At 34.4% G+C, this 26,490-nt stretch overlaps 1 protein-coding gene across 1 annotated transcript in view; it reads left to right on the top strand.

Annotated features, from left to right (window-relative positions):
* Positions 1 to 5,346: 5,346 nt before the first annotated feature.
* The window catches only part of LOC106664765 (putative mediator of RNA polymerase II transcription subunit 26), a 42,034-nt gene continuing 20,890 nt past the window's right edge, over positions 5,347 to 26,490 (top strand). The window contains exons 1-18 of the mRNA XM_014390752.2: positions 5,347 to 5,392; positions 5,540 to 5,645; positions 5,723 to 6,167; positions 6,394 to 6,679; positions 11,925 to 12,044; positions 12,121 to 12,187; positions 15,689 to 15,761; positions 15,922 to 17,103; positions 17,252 to 17,357; positions 17,433 to 17,662; positions 17,736 to 18,071; positions 20,291 to 20,450; positions 20,522 to 20,738; positions 20,797 to 20,960; positions 21,591 to 21,724; positions 21,916 to 22,070; positions 25,688 to 25,829; positions 25,906 to 26,108. Coding sequence (XP_014246238.2) covers positions 5,347 to 5,392; positions 5,540 to 5,645; positions 5,723 to 6,167; positions 6,394 to 6,679; positions 11,925 to 12,044; positions 12,121 to 12,187; positions 15,689 to 15,761; positions 15,922 to 17,103; positions 17,252 to 17,357; positions 17,433 to 17,662; positions 17,736 to 18,071; positions 20,291 to 20,450; positions 20,522 to 20,738; positions 20,797 to 20,960; positions 21,591 to 21,724; positions 21,916 to 22,070; positions 25,688 to 25,829; positions 25,906 to 26,108 — 4,172 coding nt within the window. The remainder of the gene's footprint in view (positions 5,393 to 5,539; positions 5,646 to 5,722; positions 6,168 to 6,393; positions 6,680 to 11,924; positions 12,045 to 12,120; positions 12,188 to 15,688; positions 15,762 to 15,921; positions 17,104 to 17,251; positions 17,358 to 17,432; positions 17,663 to 17,735; positions 18,072 to 20,290; positions 20,451 to 20,521; positions 20,739 to 20,796; positions 20,961 to 21,590; positions 21,725 to 21,915; positions 22,071 to 25,687; positions 25,830 to 25,905; positions 26,109 to 26,490) is intronic.

Genomic DNA, 26,490 nt, shown 5'->3' with positions numbered 1-26,490 from the left:
TTGATTTTTTGTCTCGTCACAAACTTCTGATGTGTAAAGCTTCAGGCAGAATTTGCGTTTTTTTCCATATCAGAACGTGCTTAAATAATGTACCACGTGGTAAGATTTCCTTATCACCCGATTTTTTGTAGGAAGTTTATCTAAACATTATTAATTTTGTGCTGGTCGTGTTCACGAGGTATATAAATTTTCAGGAATCGTGAATACATTTTAAATATAGTGATCTCCATAAACACTATAGGAGGAATGTCGAGAACGCATTCGTAACCTGAATACCTCAAATACCAGCCAGAACAGATCCTAAGCAACTGTTTAGATTGGCTCATTGATTAATTTAGAGAAATTACAAATTAAGGTCATAACCGTTGACGGCGATTTGGTAGTTCTTTGCTATTGACTTATAGACAAGCCAGTTTTTCTTAGCGTGAACATAATTTAGGATCGTATGTCGTCATGCAAGTTCATTTTCCACATTTTGCACCATTCTTCGATGAGCTCCGCAGTATTGGAGTTGACTTGGGCTAGAATTTGAGTTAGAAGATAAAACTGCGGTCATAGTAGGTTGAAAGGGTGGTTGTGTACAGGGGTAGGACCAAGAACGCTTTTGGGACACCAGCTTATTTTAAATCATTACGGACCTGACAGACATGGGGGAAACAACAAAATTATTACGTACCGTGGCAGAGGGGCAAAGAAGATATTGATAAACTGCCCAAGGCAAGTTCGATGAGGACACCTATAGCTCTCAACTTTATGGCATTCTAAAAAATACCAAATTGCCAAAAACGTTAATCTATCAGACAATGGATTAAAAGAAGTCCTCCGTTCAATGATTTAATGTAGAATGTAGCCCAGGACACAGGCGAAAAAGTTCATCAAAGTACCATTGCAGAAACTAATGGCAGAACTATTAAACCTAGGATGTGTTAGAACTAGAATAATATATGCGGTGATTAGTGACCGTTAATCGATAATTATTCAGAAATCGTGAGATGCGGTTCAGACCGCATCTCACGATTTCTGAATAATTAGAATAATAGTTGGACTTCTGTCCTGTGTTGATGAAAACACTTATTTACGCTGAGATTCTTACTCTTGGGCGAGGAAAAGCCTGGGCCTGAAGGATACACACGGGAGTCCTCCTTGAAAAAAAGCTTTGAGATCTGGTAAAAAGCCTTAAGCTTAATGAAGAGCTTATTACAATACTGGCCCAGATTGTAAAGAGGCCAGCTTCTTTTCTAATCTTACCTAAAAAGACATTAATTTTTTTTTATTACTGAAAAGCCTAGAAGCTACATTATTTTTATATCTATGAATACAGATTATATCTTATGCTTTCCATATATTTACCGTAATCTAAATTTATCTAGGCTTACTTTTATAAAATTCAATTTACAGTAAGTAATTCGGTTATTTTAAACCTCCAGTTCTTACTGAAACTATTTTGAATTTGTCCTCTTATGATTTTACATTTTTATCGTACCAACGGAGATTCCTCAAAGTCCACCGAAAATCAATTAAAAAGGACTGTGTTGCCCCACCAGAAAGCTTAGCCGAAAGGGCAAAAGCTTCACAAACAATCAAGGCCAAAACAAAAACAACCCAAAACAACAAGAAGAGAGTTGGAGTCCTCTGATTGTCAGGAAAGGGCATTGAGCCGATGATGCCCGAGGGCTTCTAAAAGTCCAAGGGTACGAATAACATTACTACTGTCCTTAAGAAAAATACTCATATTGAGAGGCGTACTTATTACATTCTCTATGTGGAGAAAGAAGTAGAATAAAATAATTCTCGGAAATGTTTTAATTATATTATTACAATGTAATAACTAAATTATAAAAATTACTCTCCATAAACACCACATTGTTTTGTTTGCACTTTTTCTTATTTTTTTGGCACATTGTTTGTTTAATTAAGGTGTAAAGTAAAGTTTCTAACTTTTTCTCGTCTGCGACCTACATAGATCTATTGTGGAACCCCTATGATTATGCTGAGTATGATCTGTATATAACTTAAAATAATAATATTCGGAGTTATTGTTATTACTTATCCGTATTTTAGATGTTAAACACCTAGATGTGTTGTTTTCAAAGTCCTCGCAATAATTGGATTCAAGTCACTGAGTATTAATGGCCATGGGTCCCTGTTTGACACCACTTTCTCAGAAGTTTGGTATGTGTTGACTCATCAAGACGACAATTGAAAATCAAGTGCTCCCAGGTTTGGCAGTTATCTACATTGAAGCCGTACAGGCTTTAAGTTTGCCGTTTTTTTAATTCTTTAGTTTATTGGTGGTCAACTAAAAATCTCTGCTTTGCCCATCTTCTTTAGGCGGTAGTTAAGAGGGCATTGGCTGGTATAGGGGTCTATAATTTTTCTCAAATCCTGCCTGCTGTGAGAAAGAGTTCCTTCGCCTTCCTTTTTGAAAGATTTATAAATCTCTTAGCTTGCCTCATACTTGCACCTAGAGCTCAATACGAGACTGTTGTAGTGTAAAATCAATACGCCATCCTGGGGTCTCGCCATCTCTGACTAATGCTTAGTAGACCCTTGGATTTATTGCAGCTTTTGTGTTTTCTCCATTTGAGCCTTTGGTCAATGGCTTTACCTAGGTACATTGTTTCTTTGGAGAAAGTTAAAGCTTTGTCTTTTATAGAGGATGCTTTAAATCCTTGTAGATGTAATGTAGATGTAATTTTTTCAGGGTATGGTATACTGCGCCCTTTAAGAGCTATTGTATTAATAGGCTCGGTTTTAATGGTTGAAGCTCTTCTATGGTCACATTATACATCCCCAAACCTTTCCTCCTGCGGGCTAATGTAGCTGCGCAGTTTGTTAGTAAATGTGTTGGCGTCTCTTTTGCCTCCTTGCAGAATCTACATGTGCCATCTTGGATTGTTCCAATATTCTTTAGGTGTCCATTTAATCTACAGTGTCCTGTTAGGAATCCTGTTAGGATTCGCAGTCTGTTCCTGCTTCCTTTGACACATTCTGTGATTTCTTTCTTGCCAAAATTGGTTAGAAGATTCTTGGATTGTCTATGTCCAATGAGTGAATTCCATTGTTCCTTTATTTTCTTTTTGTCCTTCTGTCTGAGATATTCGTTAATAGTGTGGATTCCTATGCCACAGAAGGGTTCGAGTCCTATCAGCAGTGTGGCAGCCCCTTTCCTTGCAAGGGTGTCCGCTTTCTCGTTGCCTTCTACTCCCATGTGTCCTGGGACCCAGCAGAGGCTGATTTTATTCTGCATACCTAGTGTGTTTAATTTGTTTTGGCAGTTCAGCACCATCCTTGAACTAATGATTCTTGAGCTTAGTGCTTTGATGGCTGCTTGACTATCTAACATGATAGCTATATTCTTGTTTTTGTATCCTTTACTTAGATTGAATTGGATGCATCTTTCAATTGCGTGAATCTCAGCTTGGAAGATACTGGTGTGTTTTCCCATGGGTTCTGAGTATTTGGTTCCGGGTCCAAATACTCCTGCCCCCGTACCTTCTTGTGTTCTAGATCCATCTGTGTACCAAAGGATAGTGCCATTTTTGAGGGAGTTATTTCCCTTTCTTTCCCATTCCTTTTTGGTACCCAGATGTATTTGGAATTTTTGGTTAAATTCAAACATCCTGTTCATGTCGTCTCTTGGAGCCATGAGTGATGGATGGTCTTGTTTGTTTGTCTCTCCATTTCAGTTTTATTCCTGTTGGAGGTTTCTCTCTGATAAAGTTGATTGTGGTTTTCTGTGCTGTCCTTTCTACCATGTGATGTAGGGGGATTAATCCTAGTATCTTTTCCATGCTAATTGTAGGACATGTTCTCATTGCTCCCGTTATGCAGATGCATGCAAGTCTCTGTATTTTTGTGAGTTCTTTCCTTTTTTATTTGTTCTGCTTTATCAGCCCAGGCTATAGCTCCGTATGTAAGTAAAGGTCTTACTATTACTAGTATACTAGTAAAGGTATACTATATGTTTTCTTAGGGTTTATGTTTAAACCCATTTTCTGTGATCGTCTATAATATTTAGGGCGTCTTGTACTTGATTTGAGTGTGATCAAATTGTCTGGTTGTTTAACACCAAAAAATCTCTGTTAACGCTTATTTTAACAGTGACTTCATTCATGGGTAATCACTTGGCAGTCAGTAGTTGACATGAGTACAGAATAGTCAGTAGTTAAGCAGAGTTGAGTGATACTGGTCAGATAATCATGAGTCAATTAGAGTTTAGAGATAGTCACTGGTCAGTGTCCAGTGAATAGTCAGAAGTCGAATTTTGAATGTGACAGTTGTTGGTTGCAAAAATTGAGACAAGTAGGCTAGATTTTTGTTAAATTTTTATCTTTGTTAGCTTTCTAGGGGGTGTCTGGCTTTGGCCTAGATACCTCCTTTTTGGATTGTAAGCAGTTAATAAACATTGTTTGAAGTGTTAAGACCTGGATTAACTTTTTATCGCCCCAATGATGGATTTGGAAGAAAAGCCAATCCTGATGAATGTTCGACTCTCTGAGATATCTGTCTCTCGCACTGCCGCCCCTCAATCTACAGCACATAATATATATTCAGTTTTCAGGGATATAGAAAAATTAACAAATTATTCTCTACAAAAGTATTACATTAAAGTGTCTAGGAGAAAAATGATGAGGGTCCATTTTTTCTTACATTGAGATTCTATTAGCTTGATGGATATCAACATAAAAATGGGTAGAAAGATGTGATTTTATCAGATAAAAATTATTTTGTTAATATTGTTAGCCAAGTGTCCAGGGAACTGGGAATTTTGGTTTTTGTTTCCTGTAAAATTTGGCCCCTTCTATTCCAATGTGGCATTACAATAATAAATTTATTAAAGTTTAGGTGTTGACGTGGTGCTTAAGGTAAAGATCCCGAGTTCGAATCCAGTGGCTCTGCATTTGAATCTGACATACAAATGGGATTTCTTTTTTCAAAAACACCAGCACCCTGAAGGTTTTTTTTTCCTGACCTTACTTTATGCATTGGCCAAAGAAATAATTATATGAAACCCGATGAGGCGGAGACGGCCAAGGGGCCAGGAGGATTACCAAAGCGGCCCAAGCCAACGCAGCGGGGACTAGAGGGCTTTATAAAAATCAAGCGCCCCGACAATGACCCCCACTCGCCCCCCGACCACAACCACCACACACAACCTAGCCTAATCGTCTAATTTAAATTTCAATGCTACATGATACCAGAAAATCAAATATATGAGTATATATATCTATATCATTAGTACCAATTAAAGTGTCCAAATTGAAAGGCCGTTCAACACTTTTACACCCAGCAATATTCCGTAATAAGTCAGCTCTCTGAACTTCGTACTCGTTGCAGATCAAAATGCAGATCCTCGACCTCATCGCATGTAGCACAATTCACCCTGAAGGTTCATATAACCTTGTAGTTGAAATACCCTCATAAAAAATAAAAAATAAAATGAAATAAAAATAAATAAATTTATTGACCAGAAACTATAAAAAGAACTATAAAGTTTGTATAGAACATGTTCATTTTTTGTTGTTGTGTTTTTTAGGTCCAGAACCCAGTTTGGATCTTAGTCATCTTAGTGCTGAAGAAAGGGCCCTTATCCAGAACGTAATGGATAAAGCAAAAGACCTAGACCCAACACCAAAACCACCGTAAACAAAATACAAATTATTTTATCAAAAAATGATAAAGAATCGCTAAAATTTGTTTCATTGTGCTTTATTTCTAGAACTATGGATCACAACCAATTCAGGCTTCCAGGGAACGTTGCTGAACCAAACAGGACTGACACTTACGGTGGTATGGCTCAACGAGGTTATATGGGTCAACAGGATTTTAGAGAAAGACAACAGAGCTTTAATTCAGGAATTAGTATGAACCAACCACAAGACTCCTTTCAACCGATCCAAGAAAATTTCCAAGATTCATTCAACCAACAGATCAACCAGCCAAACAATAACTTCCAGTATAAGAATGAAGAACTACAACAAAACATAGACACATTCAGAAGCGTGCAAAATCAAGGGCAACAGCGTGCGGACAATTTCCAAAATAGGCAGGATATTGTGTCCAGCCAGCAAAATTCGCCGATCAGCACAAGAAAAGACTATGTTCTTCAAAGGCAAGAAAGTTATACTACACAGAAATCGAATAATCCATACTTCCATAATTCAGTAAGTTTAATTTCACGTTAGTAGTTTATGTTTTCACTTTAGTTGTTTGTTTTATTTAAAAAAATAAATAACATTTAAATTTAAAAAAGTAAAAAAAAAAAGAGTAAAATCACTCAATCTAAGATTTAGTTCTTTAGGTGACATCAAAGTTATGTTAATCACTAAATTTATTTTACCAGCCAACATACATACAGTAATAGGTTTAAAATTGATTATCAAATTTTAGGTTTGGGAAAATGGAGAAAAAGATGAGATCTCATCAGTGGTGAAGAGTCAACAAGAAGATCGTGAGTATTCTACTGATTCTCCCTTGCCTTTATCTCCAGAGTTATCCCCATCCCATTCCCCTCCCCAAGAAGACAAGGCATCTCCATCCAAAGAAGACATGAAGATCCACCTCAACGTTGAGAAATTCTATGAGCATACTCCAGGAGAGGTGTATACCATACCGGAAGAAGATGAATTGTCCAGCCCTCCGAGTGACGGCCAAAGAAAACGTCACGTAGTGGGAGGTAACCGGAACCCTCTCCACTCTATCACTTCGATTTCTCCCATACTTCACATCTCAGTGTATTTGCCAGCAAATGTTTTGCTATACTCTTTCTGTGACCTTTGATCATGCATTTATTATTTTTAGCATTGTGCTGCATTGATGTGGAACCCTAAACAGCCAATTGCACAAGAACGGTGTGGTCTGAAGTATGAAGACATACAGCCATACAGATTTAAATATACGTATGTGTATGAGAACAGTTACACATGATAATCTTTGGCATACAATGACTAATACAGTCAAGAAATATTTTTAAAAAATTAATAACAAAAAACACCAACCGTATCATTATAACAATCAAATGTATTGACTAAACCATAAAATTCAGGTATTCTTTTCTTGAAGACTTAAGACAAAATTAATGACCCACTCTTTGAATATATCTGCTCAATAAAATCAATTTTAGAATATTTGAAAAACACACAAGAGAGACAATTCTAAAACAAAGATCGACCATTATTGGAGAGTACCTCTTAAAAAGTGGACAAAACATTCTGTTAACAAGAAAAATTTAAAATAAACAAGACATGAACTAAAATAAGAGAGACGAGGATTTAAAAAAAAAATTATACGTGACTCTAAACATTTATTTTACAAATATCTTTGAAACATTGTCAAGAATCCAAAGTTCATGAATTTATTAGACCCTACAATTTATTTGATGTTAACCCACCGGTTCTTCTCCTCACTGAAGCTCTTTTGCATGTCTTCAAATGATTTTCCATTTCACCTCATCATTCCTTAGAACGAAAAACCCATTCATTCTTTTATATATGCTTAAAAGTGGCATATATATTTTTTGGAACGTTATTTTTTATGAGTTGCTGGACATGCTATGTATCATATACAACTCCTAAAATTTTATACTATCTGATATTAAAAGTCTTATTAGGAAAGTTCTAACCTATTAAAATTATTTAAAAAAAAAACTAAAATATAAAATTAATAATTTCATTGGTAACTTTAAATTAATGTATTCATGGCATAAGCCTCAGATTAAACAATCTCATTAAACCTTAAAGGTAGAAAATTAAAAAATAAAAACGATTCACATTAGAGCATGGAACATAAGATTAGGTAATAAAAGCACATTTTTAAAAGCATACATCATGCATGTTAATAGCCGTAAAAAATATGGGATAATCGACTTGATCTTATGTGAAACGTATGTATATATGGAAAGTGAAAATCAATTTGAATAATTTACATATAAATTTTTGGAAGATGGAAGCATTTGCTAAAGCCAAGGCCCGTGGGTAAAATAAACATAAAAAAAATATGTGATTCAGTTTACTCAAATCGAAATATATCGCTCTAGATTTTAAATAAATAGAATCTTTCTTTAAGTGGAACAGTTCTAAAAGCAACATTTTGTAAATTTTAGTCAAACTTACAAGAGTGCCATAGTTTAATTAAATCGAATATTTTAAAAGTTAATATCTGCAGTGTAAACTTATTTCTGTGCTGTATCAAGAGTCTTTTTAAATAGTTTCAGAATTGAGATAGATACTACAGTCAATTTTTGATAATTTGAAACCCAAGGGACCACAAAAATAATTCAAATTATCAAGAGGAAAGGGACAAAAACTGTTGTTTTGATATGCATTTTTCCAAGTTATTACTTAAATTATCCATATATAAATCATAGTAAAATTAATGAAAAAGTGAAAATAGTTCAAATGTTTTTGTTTCTATGTTGCCTGGCATCCTTTGTTAAAATGATTTTCCAAAGTGACCAGTGCTGAGAACACATTGAAAAAAACACTGAACGCCGCCAAACATAATAAAATAAATCAAATTCTAAGAAACTTTAGGCTATAAGGAAGTAAAAAATTTAGAGGAATATAACAAAGAAAAAGGGCAAATTGTAAAGATTGGAACTGGCTCCATTTCGATTCTCGCCCTGTTATGAAAAATATTTTGTATTACCGAGTGTATCAAAATACCCAGAATTTTTTCAATTTACCAAACTGGCCTGCTAAGGAGTTTGTATTATCAAGAAATTTGAATTAACAAGTTGACTGTATATCAAGAAAATATAGTTTAACAAAATTTAAAAAATAAAGATGGTTTGAGGGACAGTGGAGTATATTGGGAGGAACACACCATAGAAATCCTCGTCCCAGGAATTATATTTACCGCGGTGCTGTCTGCTGAGAGATAGGGTAGATCAGACAACTAATATGTTACACGCATAGACTCGTGCAGTGCGGTCTTGGCCATCCATATCTTCTCCATGTACCCACCAATCCTAGAAAAGAAAATTAATTAAATAAAGATAGAAAATAAATATATCATTACTGCCTGGATCTGGTCCACGTCAGCATAAAAGGCAATGAAAAATGTGACCAAGCTGTAACAATGCCACATGAACCGGAGACCCTGTGAGCCCAACGGATGCCAAAAATTGTTGAATAAATTTACGTTGGGAGATTGGCAAAACTGCTGGGCTGTAATGACAGACAGATTAAAAGGGCATCAGTCAAACCGAGTAGAACATGGTCAAAAACAAACAATAGAAATAACCCTGTTACGAATTGGTCATACCAAACTAACGTATGGACATCTCCTAATTAAAATACGCCACGGTGATACCCCTTGTGTATTGCCAAAATAACTGTAAAACACTTACTGATAGAGTGTGAACAATTGTCGCCTCATGGAACAAGGTGTGGCTTGTCCATGAATCTCAAAGACATTTTAAGTCACAGCAGTGATATCAGGGAAAAGTTGATTGGAAACCCAAATCAAATAAATGCATATGGTCGCATTTGGTGGCTTTCCACATGTGGTTTTTCCCATCTAGAATTAATGTATTTATTGGCGAGAATGTTTGAGCGAATGAGTGGCGGAATAATAGTACCCCACAGACTCTCCGAACTTTATCGCCCTGTATGAATGTATTTATTAGCACGATTGGTTGAGTGAGTGTATTATGGCAGAATACAGAGTACTGTCTAGGTTAGTTTTTAGCGATATGTTTAGAGTGAAAAGAGGTGGGCACTGGCGGAATAAATAAAGAAAGAAACATACCCAGTCACTTGTCAAATTTTATCTGTACATATTGTATAAATGTATTTATTAGATTGAATGTTTATGTATCTGTGAGTGAGTCTGTGGCAGAATATAAAGTCATAGACCCACCAGCCTAGGTTAGTTTTAATTTATGTTATTTTTTTAGTGATTGTGGGCAAAAATCCCAATGCATATAGTATGAAAGTTTCTCGTTAGTGGGAATTTAAATATTAGTGTGAATGTGAGTGGGCCTTCAGCAGAATATCCAGGACCCTGAGGCCCGCCAAATAGGTTAGTCCACAATATATGTACGTGTGTTCATGAGTTAGTTGCAGGGCCTTTTCACCACATATGGAAGGGCCAATTAAGAATGATAATAAAATTCCAGAAGTTCCATCAAAAATGAAAGATCACAAGGTTTCTAAATCAAAACATGTCAGGTGGAGAAAATGCGAGGTGCTGGCAATAGGTTTGACGTGCATGTTTAGATGTGTTTTCTGTAGTATGAAGCTTTCATGAGCTAAATAGCAAGGGAGTCATGGCAATTTTTCGTTCTAGAAAATCTGCACACGTGCCTTTTTATTATATTAGGAAATTTTGTCACAAAATTTGCTTATGAATGAGTTTGATATATTTTTTGGACAAACTAGCCAATTCATTCAAAAAATCTAAAACATGTATACCAAAACTAAAACCAGTTGAACATTTAAGATGTTAAATTTAAAAAAATCTAAAATAAAAAATTGGTTGAATTATATTGTTTCTTAGCCAGAAGTATGTGATAACTATTTTTAATAGAAAAAATTGCTGTATACAATTTGAATTTTTTTCTATTTTTAATGAAAACTTTACCCTAAGTTTCAGTTTATAAAACAAAAGTATTCAAACTTCTAATTTTCTTTATTTTATTTTATTCTTTTTAAATGTAATATTGCACCTTGGTTAAAACAGACTAATTACATGTTATTATTTGACTAAGTACATTACATTTTATTATAACAACAACAAATTAATCCAACTCACCATGGACATGCACTAATTAAATATTTTTTTAATGTGAATCACAGCATTACATAAAACATTAATTTTAAAAAATCAACATCAAATAATATTAAAACTATTTAAATCTGGTACAATTTTCAGCATTGACATAAAAAGTGTAATTTTGAAATGTCCCATTAAAAAACCCACCTATGTCAAAATTGTCAGTTGTAAATGTGTTTTCATTTATGTGTTTTATTCATAATTATTGAACCCTTTTCTAATTGTAATAATTTCATTGTTGGTATTTTTATATTATATGTGTATCCATGTGTAAAGCAACCGAAAGTTTCTTAATTTGTATTTACTGTGCTTAACCCCTTCTGTTTTTAATTTTGTTTGTTTAATATGTGTACATATTTTCAAGAGAGAACTGACATAAAAACAAACACAGGCACACACATCAAAAGACGATAATAATAAAAAGTTGTCCCAGCTGAAAAACATTAAATGTAAATAACTGGTTCAAATTTTTGTCTACATTTTTAGTTTTTATGTAGCAGACATTCCTCGAAAGCTTGAAGGAACAGAGTGCTTTTCCTTTCTTCAAATTATAAGGATAAGACCCTGATTTGATATAGAATTTTAATATTAAGGCTGATATCAATTACATCAAGTTCCTTTTTGTTTGAATAAGTTCTCAAGGGGTGAGGTCAGTACAAAGCTGTAAAGTTAAAAAAAAAATGAAAATTTGTATTTTTGTTTTCAGCCAGGGCCTACTTTTTGAACACAATATAACTCAAATCTGTAAGCTCAGACACACAGATACAACATTTTTATACTGGTTTGACCTAAACTCAAATCTTAGAATATTATTTTAAGTTGAAGAAGTTTGTCCAGCTTACAAAATACAATTTTGGAACAGATTTAGTTTCGGTCAAACCATTAACATTTCATTAACTCGCAGACTTCCAAGTGTAATTTCACAAATACACCTTAATTTGTGTTTGTTCTTTATGCTTACTGGCTTGGCATGATAATCTCATGAAAATGTTTGTGTATTTTATGTGTATATAATATGTCTTATGTCTCTATAAAAAAAAACTTTTTTTGCTATATAAACTGATAACTTTCAATTGTTGTTTTTTTGTTTTTTAAATGATTAGTAGTTTTTTCAATTGTAATTCTAATGTAATTCTTATTGTTAGCCCAAGTGATACAAAAGGAAGAGCAGCTTTACACACCTTCGACATCGACATCTCAGTTTAGGAATAACAACTACTCCACTTCCAGCCAAAGTGTCCCAAAACCCCAAACTCCAATTATCGGTAAGATTGTGTTTATATGTTAAAAACTAAAATAATTTCAACCTAAAATTTTTTTTTTTTTTTTAATTGCGCAAAGGGTGTGAAAATGGAAACAGTAGTCCTCTTTCATCGCAGGATTCTTTCTATGGAAAAAATCCCCTTAGGTATGTGGTCATTATGTTTTATATGTTTTATATGTATTATTTTACCTTAAGAACTATAAATTGTAATTGATAAAGTATATTAAAGCAATGCTTTAATTTTTTAAAATTATAAACTTTGTCATACGGTTATACGCACATTATCTTACAGTAGTTGCCTTAGGTAGCTAATTCACATGAAACATGATTTTTTTAGGCGCATCCCAATGGATGTTTTAATTCTATTGCAAAGCAATTTAATAAATATATACAATAACATTAACATTTTAATAATTACAACATAACAATGACACCATATAAATGAAAAATTTTAACATTTTGATGATGATTGATTATGCATTTACTGGCTAATTTTGTTGTAATTTTTTTACACGCTTAATGCTTTAATAGTTATCCAATCTTATGAGGATTGTTTTGACAATGTAACCTCTTTTTAAGATTTTCTAAGGCAAAGTATTCATGACATTTCATCTTGAAAGACCGAAGTGTAGTTCCTTTATTTATAAATTAAAATCTTGGTTGCTCGTATTTGGTGCTTGTACAGAAAACGCTGGTTCCTTCATTTTTTGAGACTTTATAGGATGTTGTAAAGAGTGTTTCCGGGATTATGCAGTCAATCCCCTTTCTAAGAATGTGTTTGATTTTATTAACTATTGTTATATGCCCAAAGTGTTTAGTTCCCATGTGATTTGATTGTTTCTGAGCTTTTTTACCGCCATCCACCTCCCAATCGTACCTAATGGAAACCCCATAATGGCAGACCACAGCCACTAAATTAGCTTCTACGGTTTGCAAATTTAGGGGATTTTATGGTGCTTAACAGCTTCCTTCGGCCTTGCCCTAAAACAGGAGGCCCAAGGAATGTAGGGAAATATTTTTCTTATTATTAATTTATCTAATCTAATAGGTCTCCCTCTTGCTAAATAACCTATGGATCATAGCCTAAACATTAGCAAACCTATATATCATAGGGCCAATAAAATTGCACTAGAAACTGCTAACCTACCTCCACTGGAAACATTCATATAAGAAGAAGCAAGGAAAAGCTCATTTAGGCTCCAAAAACAACCAAATTGGATTGACTAAACTATTCGGGCACATAACCGTAATTAATAAAATCAGACTTGCTCTTAGAAATGACTGAATACATGATCCCGGAAACATTCTTTACAACACGCTATAAAGTCTCAACAGGGTATAAAGGAAAGGAAGAACTTAGGAGAGCATCAGATACAAAAAGTATATAGATGGTTCTAAAACAAATGAGGGAACTGGATCGGGGTACAAGTCCAAAACGTGAGCAGTCAAATTCATTAGGGAAGTACGTAAGGTTACACTGACAAAAAAATCTTCATAAGATGGGATAACCAAGCAGCCATTAAAGCATTAGCATATAAAAGAATCACATCAAAATTAGTCAGTGAATGGATCCAAAATCTCCAAAACCTGGGGAAACACAACAACCTGATGATACCTTGAGTGCCAGGGCACAAAGGAATTTTGGCTAACAAAAAAGCAGACACTGGCCAGAGGAGGATCTGCAAGATCATGTATAGGCCCTGAATCTATACTTGGGATAAAAACAAATACAGAATCCTCCATTACAGAATGGATCCAAAAAATACGTAAGTGGACCTCACCAAGACTGGCAAACTCATCACTACAGCTAGAGAGGGCAAAACTCATGGGAGTGATATGGCTATTCACTGGTCACTGAAATCTGGAAAAACACCTACACAAAATGGGTATATTCAATGATCGCATAAATTGCTGGTTATGTAATGAGGAAGAAACAGGCAATCACATCATCTTTGAATGCTATGCAACATTGGATGGAGACATAACCTAGACTCAATGAAGACATAACCTAGCATACAGAAAAAACCTGAATGAAATTGTAGCAGAAACAGTAAATGACTTAATACTTCTGAGAAGAAGGATTGAGTCGATTGCACTGAACTAAGAAGCTAGGAAGGTAGAATAAGCCAAAAGACTTCAGTTCCAGGGGAGCACAACTCCGCTTCCTAGTATCCTCATCACCAACACCATTACCATCATCCGGCTTGCTAATAATTTTGAATACATTTTCTAATAAAACAAATACAATAAAAACAATATGTACAGTATTTTAATAAATAACAAACAAATATGGGAACAAGGAGTAACCAGCCCGGAATTCCTGGAAATCTGGTTGAAACGGTGATGCTCTGGTTCAATCTGCAATACTGGGTAGAAACTCATGGGTTAGGCTTCTCTTGGTGCTTCTGTCCCATCTTTCCTGCTTTCCTGCCACAAGTTTTTTTATTTTTTATTTTTATTTTTAATCCAAGCTGGAAAATATACCCAGATCTGGTTTCTGCTAGGTGCATCTCATAGCCTATCTCTATCTTACACATCCAAGTTTACCATTTTTGGCTCCTTTCCATCTTTTAACTGTCAGATTGCAATTCTACTTTGGATGATAATGTTGAATGGTGAAGCAGAAGCTAGGACTTGGAGGCCGTGAATACGGGCTGTCCTTTTGTCGTTCTCAGGAGCGCTACTCTTTATCTCTGTTTGAGGTTGTTTCTACTCCTGATTTTGTTCCCCAGGTTGCTCCTGCAATGGGCAGATATATGCTTTTGTAAGTGATGGAGAACGCTGTTGTACTCAGTCCCCATTTCGATTTCGCAATCGAGCTCAATTTCAAGAAAATGCATCCCTTCATTCCTCTGATCTTGATGGTGTGGTTTGTGGGGCTTAAACTTTCTCCCAACACTGTGCCTAGGTACTTTACCTTTTCACTTAGCTTCATTCTTTTCCCTTTGATCTTAATCACGGGGCTTGTATTTAATTTGCCTTTTAGCATCAGCAATTGGCATTTTTCTGGAGCCATTTTTAATTTGACCTCTTTGCACCAGTTTTGATTTTTCTTCGAGCTCTTTCTTTGAATCAGCATCTATGATGGCGACAAGGTCATCTATAAAAGCGACAAACTGAACCGTATATAACTTTAGTAGTCTGTAGTGTGTCTGTTAAGAGAGATTTCACTTTATACAGCAAGCCTTCATGTAAAACCTTAACAAACGCTTTCTCGATGTCGATAAATACACCCAGACATACTTTTTTTCTTCATGTTAAGAATAGAACTTATTATTCTGTGTAGTTGGAGTGGCTCTCAGGAGTGAGTGGCTCTAAATCCATATTTACCATATTTGTCTTAATAAGTATATTAATAATCAGCCTAAACATAGAAATGGCTCACTTTAGAATTTGTTTTATAATAATGTAATTGTGAGATTTCTCCATGTTTGCATGGTGATGAATCTGAAATTTGGTTACCAATCATTCTGGTCTGCCTATCCTCACTGGGTTGGTCTGTCAGACATATCATTCAACCATCTTCAGCATGTCTAGATAAATATATCTAGAGGAAATGATCAGTAACGACCAAATTTGAAATAAAATAATTACCAAATTGCTAATAATAATAGTACTATACATTTATTTTTTTTTGCTTTCTAGAAAAACTGATGCTTTAAGTGAAGGTCTAAAACAACTTTCTAGTATAGATGCATCAGAAAATAGGTATCAAGCTGTATGTACTTTTATATTATTCTTCGTCGATAATCAGATTATTTCATTACTAATTAAGCTTTTTATTTTAGTTTTTAGAAAAAAATATTGAATTGAGTGGGCAAGCGATAAATAACCTGCTCCAGCAACAGCAGCAGCAGCAGCAACAACAACAACAACAGCAGCAGCAACAACAACAACAACCGCAATCTCAATTGCACCACCAGCAACAAGCCCTACCATCTCAGCAAAATCCTCATCAGCAAACTCCAGTGCATATCAATGGACAACCTTTAGCGATTTTAGAAAGAAAAGAAAAATTGCAAACAATACTCGAGGATCAATATAATTTCCATGACCATCAACCTGGATCACAACATCAAGTAGCAAATCAACAGCAGATGGCTCAAAAGTCGATTCAACAGCCAGTTCACTCGCAAAATCAACCACTACAGCCTCAACACGGTTCACCTCTGCAGTCGCAACATACCGCTCAATTACAGGGCCAGCACAGTTCACCGCTGCATTCACCACACACTTCTCTCCAGTCGCAACACACGTCCCTCCAATCTCAACACCATGGGCTACAACAACATCAAATCACTCAAGGCACACCTCAAAGTCAACTACAGCAACAACAAATACCGCTTCAAAGTCAGCAACATCAAAGCTCACACATGCAACCGTCACATCAATCCCATGTCCAGCAAGTTCAAGGGCTTCAACAACCTTATCAAATGCTAGGGAAACAGCAGCAACAGATTCAACCACAGTCACATTTTCAACAACAACAAACATTCCAGCAGCATCAACATCACCAACAACAACTACAGCAACACCAACAATCACAGCAGCATCAACAACAGCAACAGCAACAGCAGCATCAACAGCAACAGCTGCAGCAACAACATTTACAACAACAGCAATTGCAACAACAGCAGATGTTGCAACAACAACAACAGCAACAACAACAGCAGCAGCAGCAGCAACAACAACAACAACCATTGCAACAATCACAATTCGGTCTTCAAATGCAAAATAAAGTTTTTCCTCCAGGCTCACCACAACAGCAAGTTTACAAAAACGCTATGATGCAACAACAAGATATGCAATTCCAGCAAATGAAAAAGTTGCAACAGCAAATGCACAGGCAGCAGATACATTCCAGAGTTAAAGGGGGTCAACTGATGCAACACAACAAGCAGCTCGGTGATAACCATTATCAAAACTTTTACATGCAAGAAGAACCATGGAGAGGAACATGCGATGTTAATGAGCCTATGCCTACCCAAGGACCGTACAGTAAAGAATATTCCCGGGAACAACATTTTTTCAAGAGCAAACACAGGTTTCCAAACATGCAGGTACATAATCAAAATGAATTTTTCATATTATTTATTAGATACATAACAATAAATGTTAAAATAATTCAAAAAATTTCAATGAATAACAAAATGCGTAGTAACATTATGTTAATGTTAACATAAAATGTTAGAAAAATTGAATTTTTAGGTTGATATGGAACCTGAAAAACCAGCAACAACACAAAGTAACACACAATCAAAACCAACAGCAGGTACAATAAGTGGAATGTTAGCAGATTTCAGTCGAGCTCTTGGTAATTATGCACTTAATGTTATATTTTTTTAAAATCAGCACGATAAATACAAAATAATACATTTTTCTGGTTTAGGTTTAAGTAATACATCACCATCTGTACAATATCCTGAAGAGAAGGAAGAAGAAAATTCATCTTACAATCAAGAGATGAGTCAGGCTCAAAGCCCAAAGACACTTTCACAGCAAAAAATACAAGCACAAATAAGAGCGAATGAGCAGTTTATTCACAGTGGACAGCAAAGTACAAACACCAATGAACAGCATTATAACCAAATGCAACAAAATAAAATGGATCAAAAACAGGTCAGAATTAATAAATTTGCTAAATTCAATTTTACATTTGTCTAAATTGTTTTTATTCCGTCAATTTACACAGCACCAACTTCTACAGCAAGAGATTCACCAGCACTTTCAAAAAAATCAAATGCAACAGGGGCAAATGATGGTACAGCAGATGCAACAAAAACAAGGACTGATGAAGGATGAGTACCCACATTCGCTTGAAGAACAAAAGGCTCTACTTTTACAGCAACAACAACAAGTATATCAAAAACTAACAGAACAACACCAACCCATGTTTGCACAGAACCTTACGCCACAACAGCAGCAAATGTACCAGCAGCACATGCAACTGCAGCATCACGCACAGCACTTAAAAAAAATCAAACGCTCATTACCACATTCATCAGCAGATCAACAAAAACAAATGCAGGTATTTAAATAGACATACATGTAAATAGCATACATTTTGTATCTATCTTGTCATAAATAATATTATTTGGCAATTGAACTGAAACAAACAACGTACATTTAGCAATATCAGTAAATATAAAACTGACATATTCAACAATTCTGATTTAATATTACTATTTCAAGATCTGCTCATTATTATAATCATTTTCATTTGTTAAAACAATCATTTCTGATTCTATGTAACATAGTTGTGATTTACTTGAAACACATTCTGCATTATCATGTTTTATAGATAACCTCCAAATTTTAACTGTAAATTACATTACATATGTGACATTCTCATTAAAAGGGATAATTAACTGTCACAACAGTTATAAAAATTAAAAAAGATAAAAAGATGGGTAGGATTCAAAACCAAAGGCATGTTGTAAACAGCACCATTTGCCTTCTATAAAATTATAGTTTTTAAAAATTAAGTAAACAAAATGTTCCAAGCTGCAGAGATTAGTAAGATTAGTTTTCTTATTCTGGCGGTCAATCATATTGATATACAATTAGTAAAGAATAGTTAATAATTTGTATTATCTGATTATTTTTATTTCAACCCTTTGATATATATAAAAAAAGAATTAAATTAATTTGAATAGTATACGCTGTATAAATAATTCTTTAAAAAATTAGACATTTTATTCTTTTTGTTTGAGTTTTTTAGTTTATAAAAATTCTAATTGAATAAAATAAAAGGAGGAACTTATTTGATACTAGGAAAAAATATAATAATAAATTTTTCAATTAATTAATATTTATGAAAGGTATTGGTTGAGATAAAAAAGTCAGTGTCACAAGCGGGATTCAAACCCACGACCTTCGGCTCAATATGCTGGTGCTGTAACCACTTGAGCTATCATGACACTAATTTTTCTTTTCAACCGTCTTTGCATAAAAAATTGGAATAATAATTAATTCGAATTTTCCCTCCTTTATCTCAACCAATACCTTTCATAAATATTAATTAATTGAAAAATGTTAATTGGTCAATCGGANTAAATAAAACTGTACTCTTATATTTGATTTGATTTGTAATCGGTTTATTGTCAATTATTATTTCCAATTTTTTATGCAAAGACGGTTGGGAAGAAAAATTAGTGTCATGAGCGGAGATGATAGCTCAAGTGGTTACAGCACCAGCATATTGAGCTGAAGGTCAAGGGTTCAAATCCCACTCGTGACACTAATTTTTCTCTTATATTTTCTCCACTTTGTGTAAAAACATAGAATCTTGGATATGTAACCTAACCCTACCTAACCTAATCATTCCTAACCCAAACTAACCTCATCCAACCCTGGATGAGGATCCCAAACTGGTATAATGCGAAAGCAATAACAAAAACATATCCATGTTAAAAATAAATAAATGAATACAAAGCTATACCACCCTAATATTGAGGCAAAGATTTGCATAGTACCCAAATATACCAAAATGGTGATATGTTGAAAAGAGAAAGAGAAACAGAAAAGAAGATCAAAAGGATCACATGAGAAAAGCACACAACACAGTTGAAACTATTTTAAAAAACAAACTTAAAATTAAAAAATAAATAAATTGAAGAATAATAAACTAAAATAAAGAAAAGAAAATTTGAACGGATTTAGCTAATTTAACATCGATCGCAGCCATCTATAGTTATCCTCGATCCTTTCTGGCATACATAAAAAAATTCCTAATCCCTTTTTTACATTACACCAAAAAGGGTGCAAAATTGGTTAATGTTCTCAAGAAATTAGTAAAACCACTTGGGCAGGAAAAGAGCAACAAAGAATAGAAAACTTGAAGACGAATAACTCAAAATCTGCTAATAATATTGAATGTAAAAATGAAAATGTTTAAATAAGAAACTAACCGTAATACAATGTTTATAAAAAACTAATCTTCCAAAGTTTGGAACATTTTGTTATTAATTCAATATTCAGTAAACTAAGGGGGCAAAAGACTAACATGTTCTACCATATAGTACATTCTAATACAGTGACAGTAAGAGTTTCAGAAATTTTGTGATGTTCAGGTGTGACAGTGTACTAGTACATAATTATAATGAGAAATATTCATCTATGACATATTTTAAGCTTTCATTACACAGTAAATGTTGCGAATTATTTGTATTTCATTCATTTACAAGTAAATTGCATTACAGCCAGTGTTCTTATAGAGTGTTTACAAGCATTTACCATTCATTTTAGATGCAGAAAAAAGAAAGCAATCTTAATATGATTGGCCAGAGCCAGGCGGTAGGTTCAGGTGTCACTATCCAACAGATGATGGCAGCTCAGTTTTTGAGTCAACCATCAGTGCCTGTCCAACTAATTAACAATCAAATCGTGCCAAATAGCTTACTTGGGGGTAGGACAATTTAAATTTTTAAAAATTAATCTTGGTAATTTTAATGATAAACCACTGATACATCTATTTAGTAGTTACTCCACTAGGGACTCCACAAAGTACGCCCGTCGGTACACCAAGGGGTGCAAGGGATGGAGGTGATTCTTCAGATACAATGAGTGAAACCGATTCCCAAAAATCATTAAGGACTAGAAGAAAACTACCATCCATACCATCCGACCAAGAAGCGATCTCATTTCAAAATACAAAGAAGAGAACAAAATCAAAGAGTCCACACGACAAATTTCGGTAATGAATTATTTGAAAATATATAAATGCGTGTAAATTAATTGACTTCTTTTTACAGATCATATTCTCCTCTCAGGCAATATTCGGATGGTAGCTACAAACTAACTTCATCAAATTTAATGCTGCAAAGGCCTAGTTCAAGTGAAACCAATCTTAGGAAAATATCAGCTTACGGCCCAGATTCTGTACCTAGACCGGGTTCTGCATTAGGTTTACTTCAAGGTACGCAAGTTCTAAAAAATTTACTTAAAATACACTATGAATTTGTTATACAATAGGGTTTTTTAGTTCATGAACTCCATAGTAATTTATTACGTATTTTTATTGCGGAATTGCCCTTTTGAGCTCCTGCTCATTGAAATGGGGCTGCCTGAGAGAGAGAGATAGAGAGAGATTAAATTAAAAACGTTCTATTGTCACCAGATTTAAACAATCAGAATTATTTAGAAAAAATGTCCACCTCAATAATGGCTCTGGCATTTGAGTGTTCTGTAAAGGAAAAAACGTTCTATAAGTGAAAAAATATTATTAAAAACATCAATAAATTATAAACATGTTAAAAATAATCAAGTCCTTATATTTATATAAATAAAAACACAAATTATAGTTTATGTAATAAAGTAAAAATTAATATTCCTTTCATATAGTAGGGCTTAATGACCAACTACCCAAGGGGGTCAATTATGGGGGGTCAAACCACTTTGCAATACATTTTTCATGGGCTCTGCTGGGATTCAAACCCAGAACCATTAGCGTGACAAATACAAGTCTCACGGCCTGAACACTTGGCCATCACAGTCCCCTAATTTATTTTTAAGTTTTTTACTATTTTAACGTTAAAATGTTTTACAGGCTCGAGTGTAGTAAGCAGCAGTGGTCTCAGAGTTGATTACAGTAGGGATTCTGAAATTGCCTCTTGCCTTCCCCCTGATTTGAGGCATCTTCTATCATCATACAAAAATCCGGACGTTTCATACTCAAAGCAGGTAGGCAATTTACTTTACCCCCAATTCAAAAAAAGCAACAAAATCTGTGAATTTCTCTTTCACCACAGGATTTACAAAGAGCACCTTTACAAAAGATGACAATAACAATTTTACTAGTAAAATGTTCTATTTTTTAGCAATATTCATGATGTCTAAAAATGCCATTTAGTAATACAGTTGTGTGTCAACAGCACCTATTTCAATCGTACAAAGACCATTTAAGCAGTGATGTCAAGTTATCCATGCCTGAGAGGAGAGGATTAGGAAATAGACTATCAAATGTTGATTGGGAAACAGACAGAATATTGCAACGCAATAAAGAACTTTTAAGAAATCCTAAAAACAGGTACAGGCTTCTGTCAGTTTTTGGTGTTAAAAAAAAAGTTAACTGTGAGATAATTATTAACTTGTAAAATAAGTCTGTAGTGTTTTTCAATAATTCAATTTTATCCTTCTTGTTTTTTGAAGCAATGTTTATTTATGTATTGTTTACACATTCTGAAAAGGGTTGAGTTGTTTTTATTCAGTTTCATTTGAATTTTTTACAAGATGTTTTGATAATTTAAAATGAAGGGAAAATAATGCATTGTTTGGATTTGAATTATTGGGTTGTCCGGAAAATAATGCAGGATTTTANTGGGAAATTATTTTGATTAAAGAACATTGCTTTAAAGTAACTAGTTTCTTTTTTTTTGTTTAATACCAAAATCCTGCATTATTTTCCGGACAACCCAATACTAAAGGGTCTACTGAAGTCTTAAACCTGCTAGGAAAATTGAATCATATATTGTTAATTAAATCAAAATCTCAGATATCCAACTAGGCATTGATGATAAGTATACTATTATTGTTCAACTGGATTTTTCCAACACATTTGGCTCTGTAAATCATAATTTGTTTATTGAGAGCAATGGACGTGCGATGAGGTGGCTGAAGCTGGGACGTCTTGTTCTCTAGACAGAACCACCACAATCCTGCCTGGTGACGCTTACAAGCAGTAAAGAACGCACTAAAAGAACATTGGCTGCATCAATGGACCGAATCGTATGACAAGCTCTTGCGTGTCAAAAGCATGACTGAGCGATGGCCCGCCAAAGGTCTGAATTGCAAGGAATTTGTGCACACCTTTTGGAGTACCAAATTAAATGGACACCTGTTTGTCGGACAAACACTGTGCAGGTGTCCCATTTGTAGAGACAGGTTGCTCAGTGTATCACTTTTGGTTCAGGAGTGCCACGCCTTGGCCCCTTACAGAGAGCTAGTAGGCATGGCGCCCGACATAAAGACCGTCCTTGGTCACAAGAGTAGGTTGCATCTGTAAATATCATAAATATTATATATGATTAATGTGTACCTCTACACTTTGTATGTATATATTTGTTTGTTTGTGTGAATGAAAAAGTGAGAGGATGGCAGAATGTCGAATACTCCATCGGCCCTCAGAGTGCGTTGGAGGTTGATGTGACTCCATTGTTGATAGTGTCCATTAAAAAAAATTGTCAGTTTTTCTTCTACTGCTACTAATCTGTCTGGCAGAACTCAGAAAGTTAAATCTTCAAATTCTTTCTCCTCTTCTCTATCAATTTCAGATGGTGTACTCCAAGGCTCTATTCATGGACCTTTACTATTTTCCATGTTTCTAAATGATCTTCCATTAGTTTTCAATTTCTCCCAATTTCATCTGAATGCTGATGACACTCAACTTTATATTCAATGTCCTGCAAGCAAGATCTCTGAAACTCTGCTCACCCGTGGTCTTCGTCCTAACAAATCCCAATCCTTAAAAATTTCCAATAATCCCATAATACAGATTGCCTATCCTCTCCTCATATCAACATCTCCCTTATTAATTTGTGTCCTAAAGTTAAAAATCTCGGCGTTACTTTTATCCATGGCATGACCGTGTGAGCTCTGTTATTAAAAGGGTCTACTGAAGCCTCCATTCTCTTAGACGACTTAGATTTTTCGCTCCACAGTTTTCCTTATTAAATCCCTAATAATTTATTCCCTTACTGTAGCATTATTTTTTCACTTTCCTTAGACTCTTCCTCCATCACCCTTTACACTTATTTTATTACTAACCTAATTGAGAGTCGATGTTATAATAAAACAGCCATTTTTCCTATAAAGATCAGAACAGGGGAGCTAGAAACTTTCTGATGTGCTCAAGCACGATTCTCATATTGGGTGGCTTTCTTACACACTCTCTATATAACATTTTGTATGTTTTATTACTATTATTATTATTAATTTTTAAGGGCGTTTTAACAGCTAAGGTCATTTCACGCCCTGACATCCAAACCTTCTATCTTAGGTTAGCTATATCTCTTCTGAGTGCTATAAAGCTCTGACTCCGAACATTCACTTGTAATCTTATTTATCCTATTGCCATCCAAGCTTTAATTTATCTTTTTTTCTTTTTAAAATTCTTACTTTGGAAGGCCAAATGTATGCAAAAATCCCATTTTAAATTACATATAAAATTTATTTCTGTTTCTTTTTTGATTAGAATTGTGAATTTTTGTTCCATAATTTAAACATTTCCCATAGGCTTGTATGGCTAATAATAATAATAATAATGGAGTCAGACTAGCAACAGTCAGAGTATAGGCTCATCCTTATCCTTTTATTCTTCCATTCAAATATGATACATAAACTAATTCTACATAACAATAATAAGAAACAAAACACAATAACACTTCTTTTTTTTTTTTTTTTTTTTTTTTGAGGGAGCTATTTTTCTTATTTAAATTGCGATTTTAGGCATTGCAGTTCATTACCCCGCAATTTGTATTTTCTTCCATTTCATTTTTCCGCTCCGGCAGCCTCAAAAACTTCTGAAAAAAGAAATCTTGCAACTCTCATTCAAACATTAGCAGGCATTCAATGGTATAACAATTTGGGAAAAGGCCTAAATCTCATTATAAATTGCAATAAATTTGAGAAAGCCGAAAAGCGCACTTCGAAAGAAACACTGGGGACCCAGTAACTCCTGTAAATCACTCGAAAGGTTGAGCCTTTGCCTAAAGGGTTGTAAAGTGGGACAGTCGACCAAAATATGTTTTACTGTCAAAATGATGCGTTCTCCACTTCGCATACATCGAGGACAAGTTGGAAGGTTGTTGCCTATTATGGATTAGCCTGATATGGCCTATTCGCAATCTAGAGAGAATCACAAGTTCTTTTCTCTCAAGTTCCTCAGTTGGCCATTTATGTACAACTGGCTTAATTTCTTTCATACTATCTCTACATTCCATCTTGCTGCCCACTTTCGTTTGATAATGTTTTTAACATAAACGACTATATCATCTGGACGGAGAGGAAATTGATCTGTTCTTTGTGGATGGTTTGCAGCGTTCCTTGCCTGTTGATCAGCTTTTTCATTTCCAGAAATGCCGACATGACTAGGAACCCAAACAAATACCACATGTTTGTTGAGTATTCTGATTTCATAGAGATATTATTACTATTATTATTGATTTTATTATTATTTATAAATTCACTAATTTTGTAGTCCGCTTGACCAATTAAATTCAAAAGGTGGGGTTGAGATGGGAAGTCAGTGTCCGAGTGGATCAAGGTCACGATAGCTCAAGTGGTAGAGCAGCGGCCTGGAGTAGATAAGCCAAAGATCGTGGGTTCGAATCCCGCTCATGCCATTGACTTTTTTATCTCAACTAAAAACCTTAATTAATTATTTATAAAACTAAATTTGTTTCTAAGATATGTACATGTAAGGAGGCTTAATGCCCTATTTGTACCTTTGAAATAAATAAAATTGGTTAAAAAAGAATGCTACTGACTTATTTTATGACCTGATAAAAGAAAATATTGGTAATAAGGTCTGTTAATAAATTTAAATTATTACACAAATGGATTATTATACCTGAATGGATACATCACAGATCAACCAATACCAGCACATAAATGTTAATTTTCCATAACTAAACTTACATATTTTAGGCTTGATATTCAAAGAAAAATGGTCTATTCTGGAATTGGGCGAAGCAGGAAATTAAGAACACATCGAAGGCAACTTTCTGACCCCAAATTAAACTTGGAAATGGGCCCATTAAAAGATGGAACAGATTCGCAATACAATCGAGTAAGAAATTTTACCTAAATCTGCCAATCTTTCTTTTAAAATTAGATAATACATAAAAAATGAATTTTTTTATTAGTATTCACAAGGATATTATGAAGTACCTCATCCTTCGTTACGGCCTCCTTACAAATCTTTTGAATATGAATCTATCGATGATTCAAAACTGGCAGAATGGGATACTTCGCATCCTTACCTGGCTTCATATGCTGTTGCCGGAGGAGCCCTGAGAGAAACGGCCATCAACAGTGTCCTAGATAAAGACCACAGTGACCAAATGAGGTGAGTAAAAACGTTTAAATCCACAAACTATTTTATTCTTCTGATAATTTTGCATTAAATTGATGGATAACAACAGTGGTGTCATCCATTGACTGACAAGCTTTCCTAGAAATTTAGTCAACATTAAGTTTAAACAATAAAACATTTGTTAAGTGCTAGAGGGGACAATATTATTTTTTTTATGATTTATTTCCTGTGTACGGATTGTGTTATCAAATACGTGAAGATCTCAATTGAAAATGTGTTCCTTCAGTTTTTAAAAATTTATTTAATAAATAATCAAAATGAAAAAATGTCATAAATTATAAAATAAAGGTGCAATGATACAACAATCTACTTGACAATTCATAAATACACATAACTTCAGTTCTTTTTTAAATAT

Source organism: Cimex lectularius, unplaced genomic scaffold (assembly GCF_000648675.2).
Source record: "Cimex lectularius strain Harlan isolate CLEC.00 unplaced genomic scaffold, Clec_2.1 scaffold154, whole genome shotgun sequence".
Classification (NCBI taxonomy): Eukaryota; Metazoa; Arthropoda; class Insecta; order Hemiptera; family Cimicidae; genus Cimex; species Cimex lectularius.
This window is presented reverse-complemented; position numbering and strand designations above follow the sequence as displayed.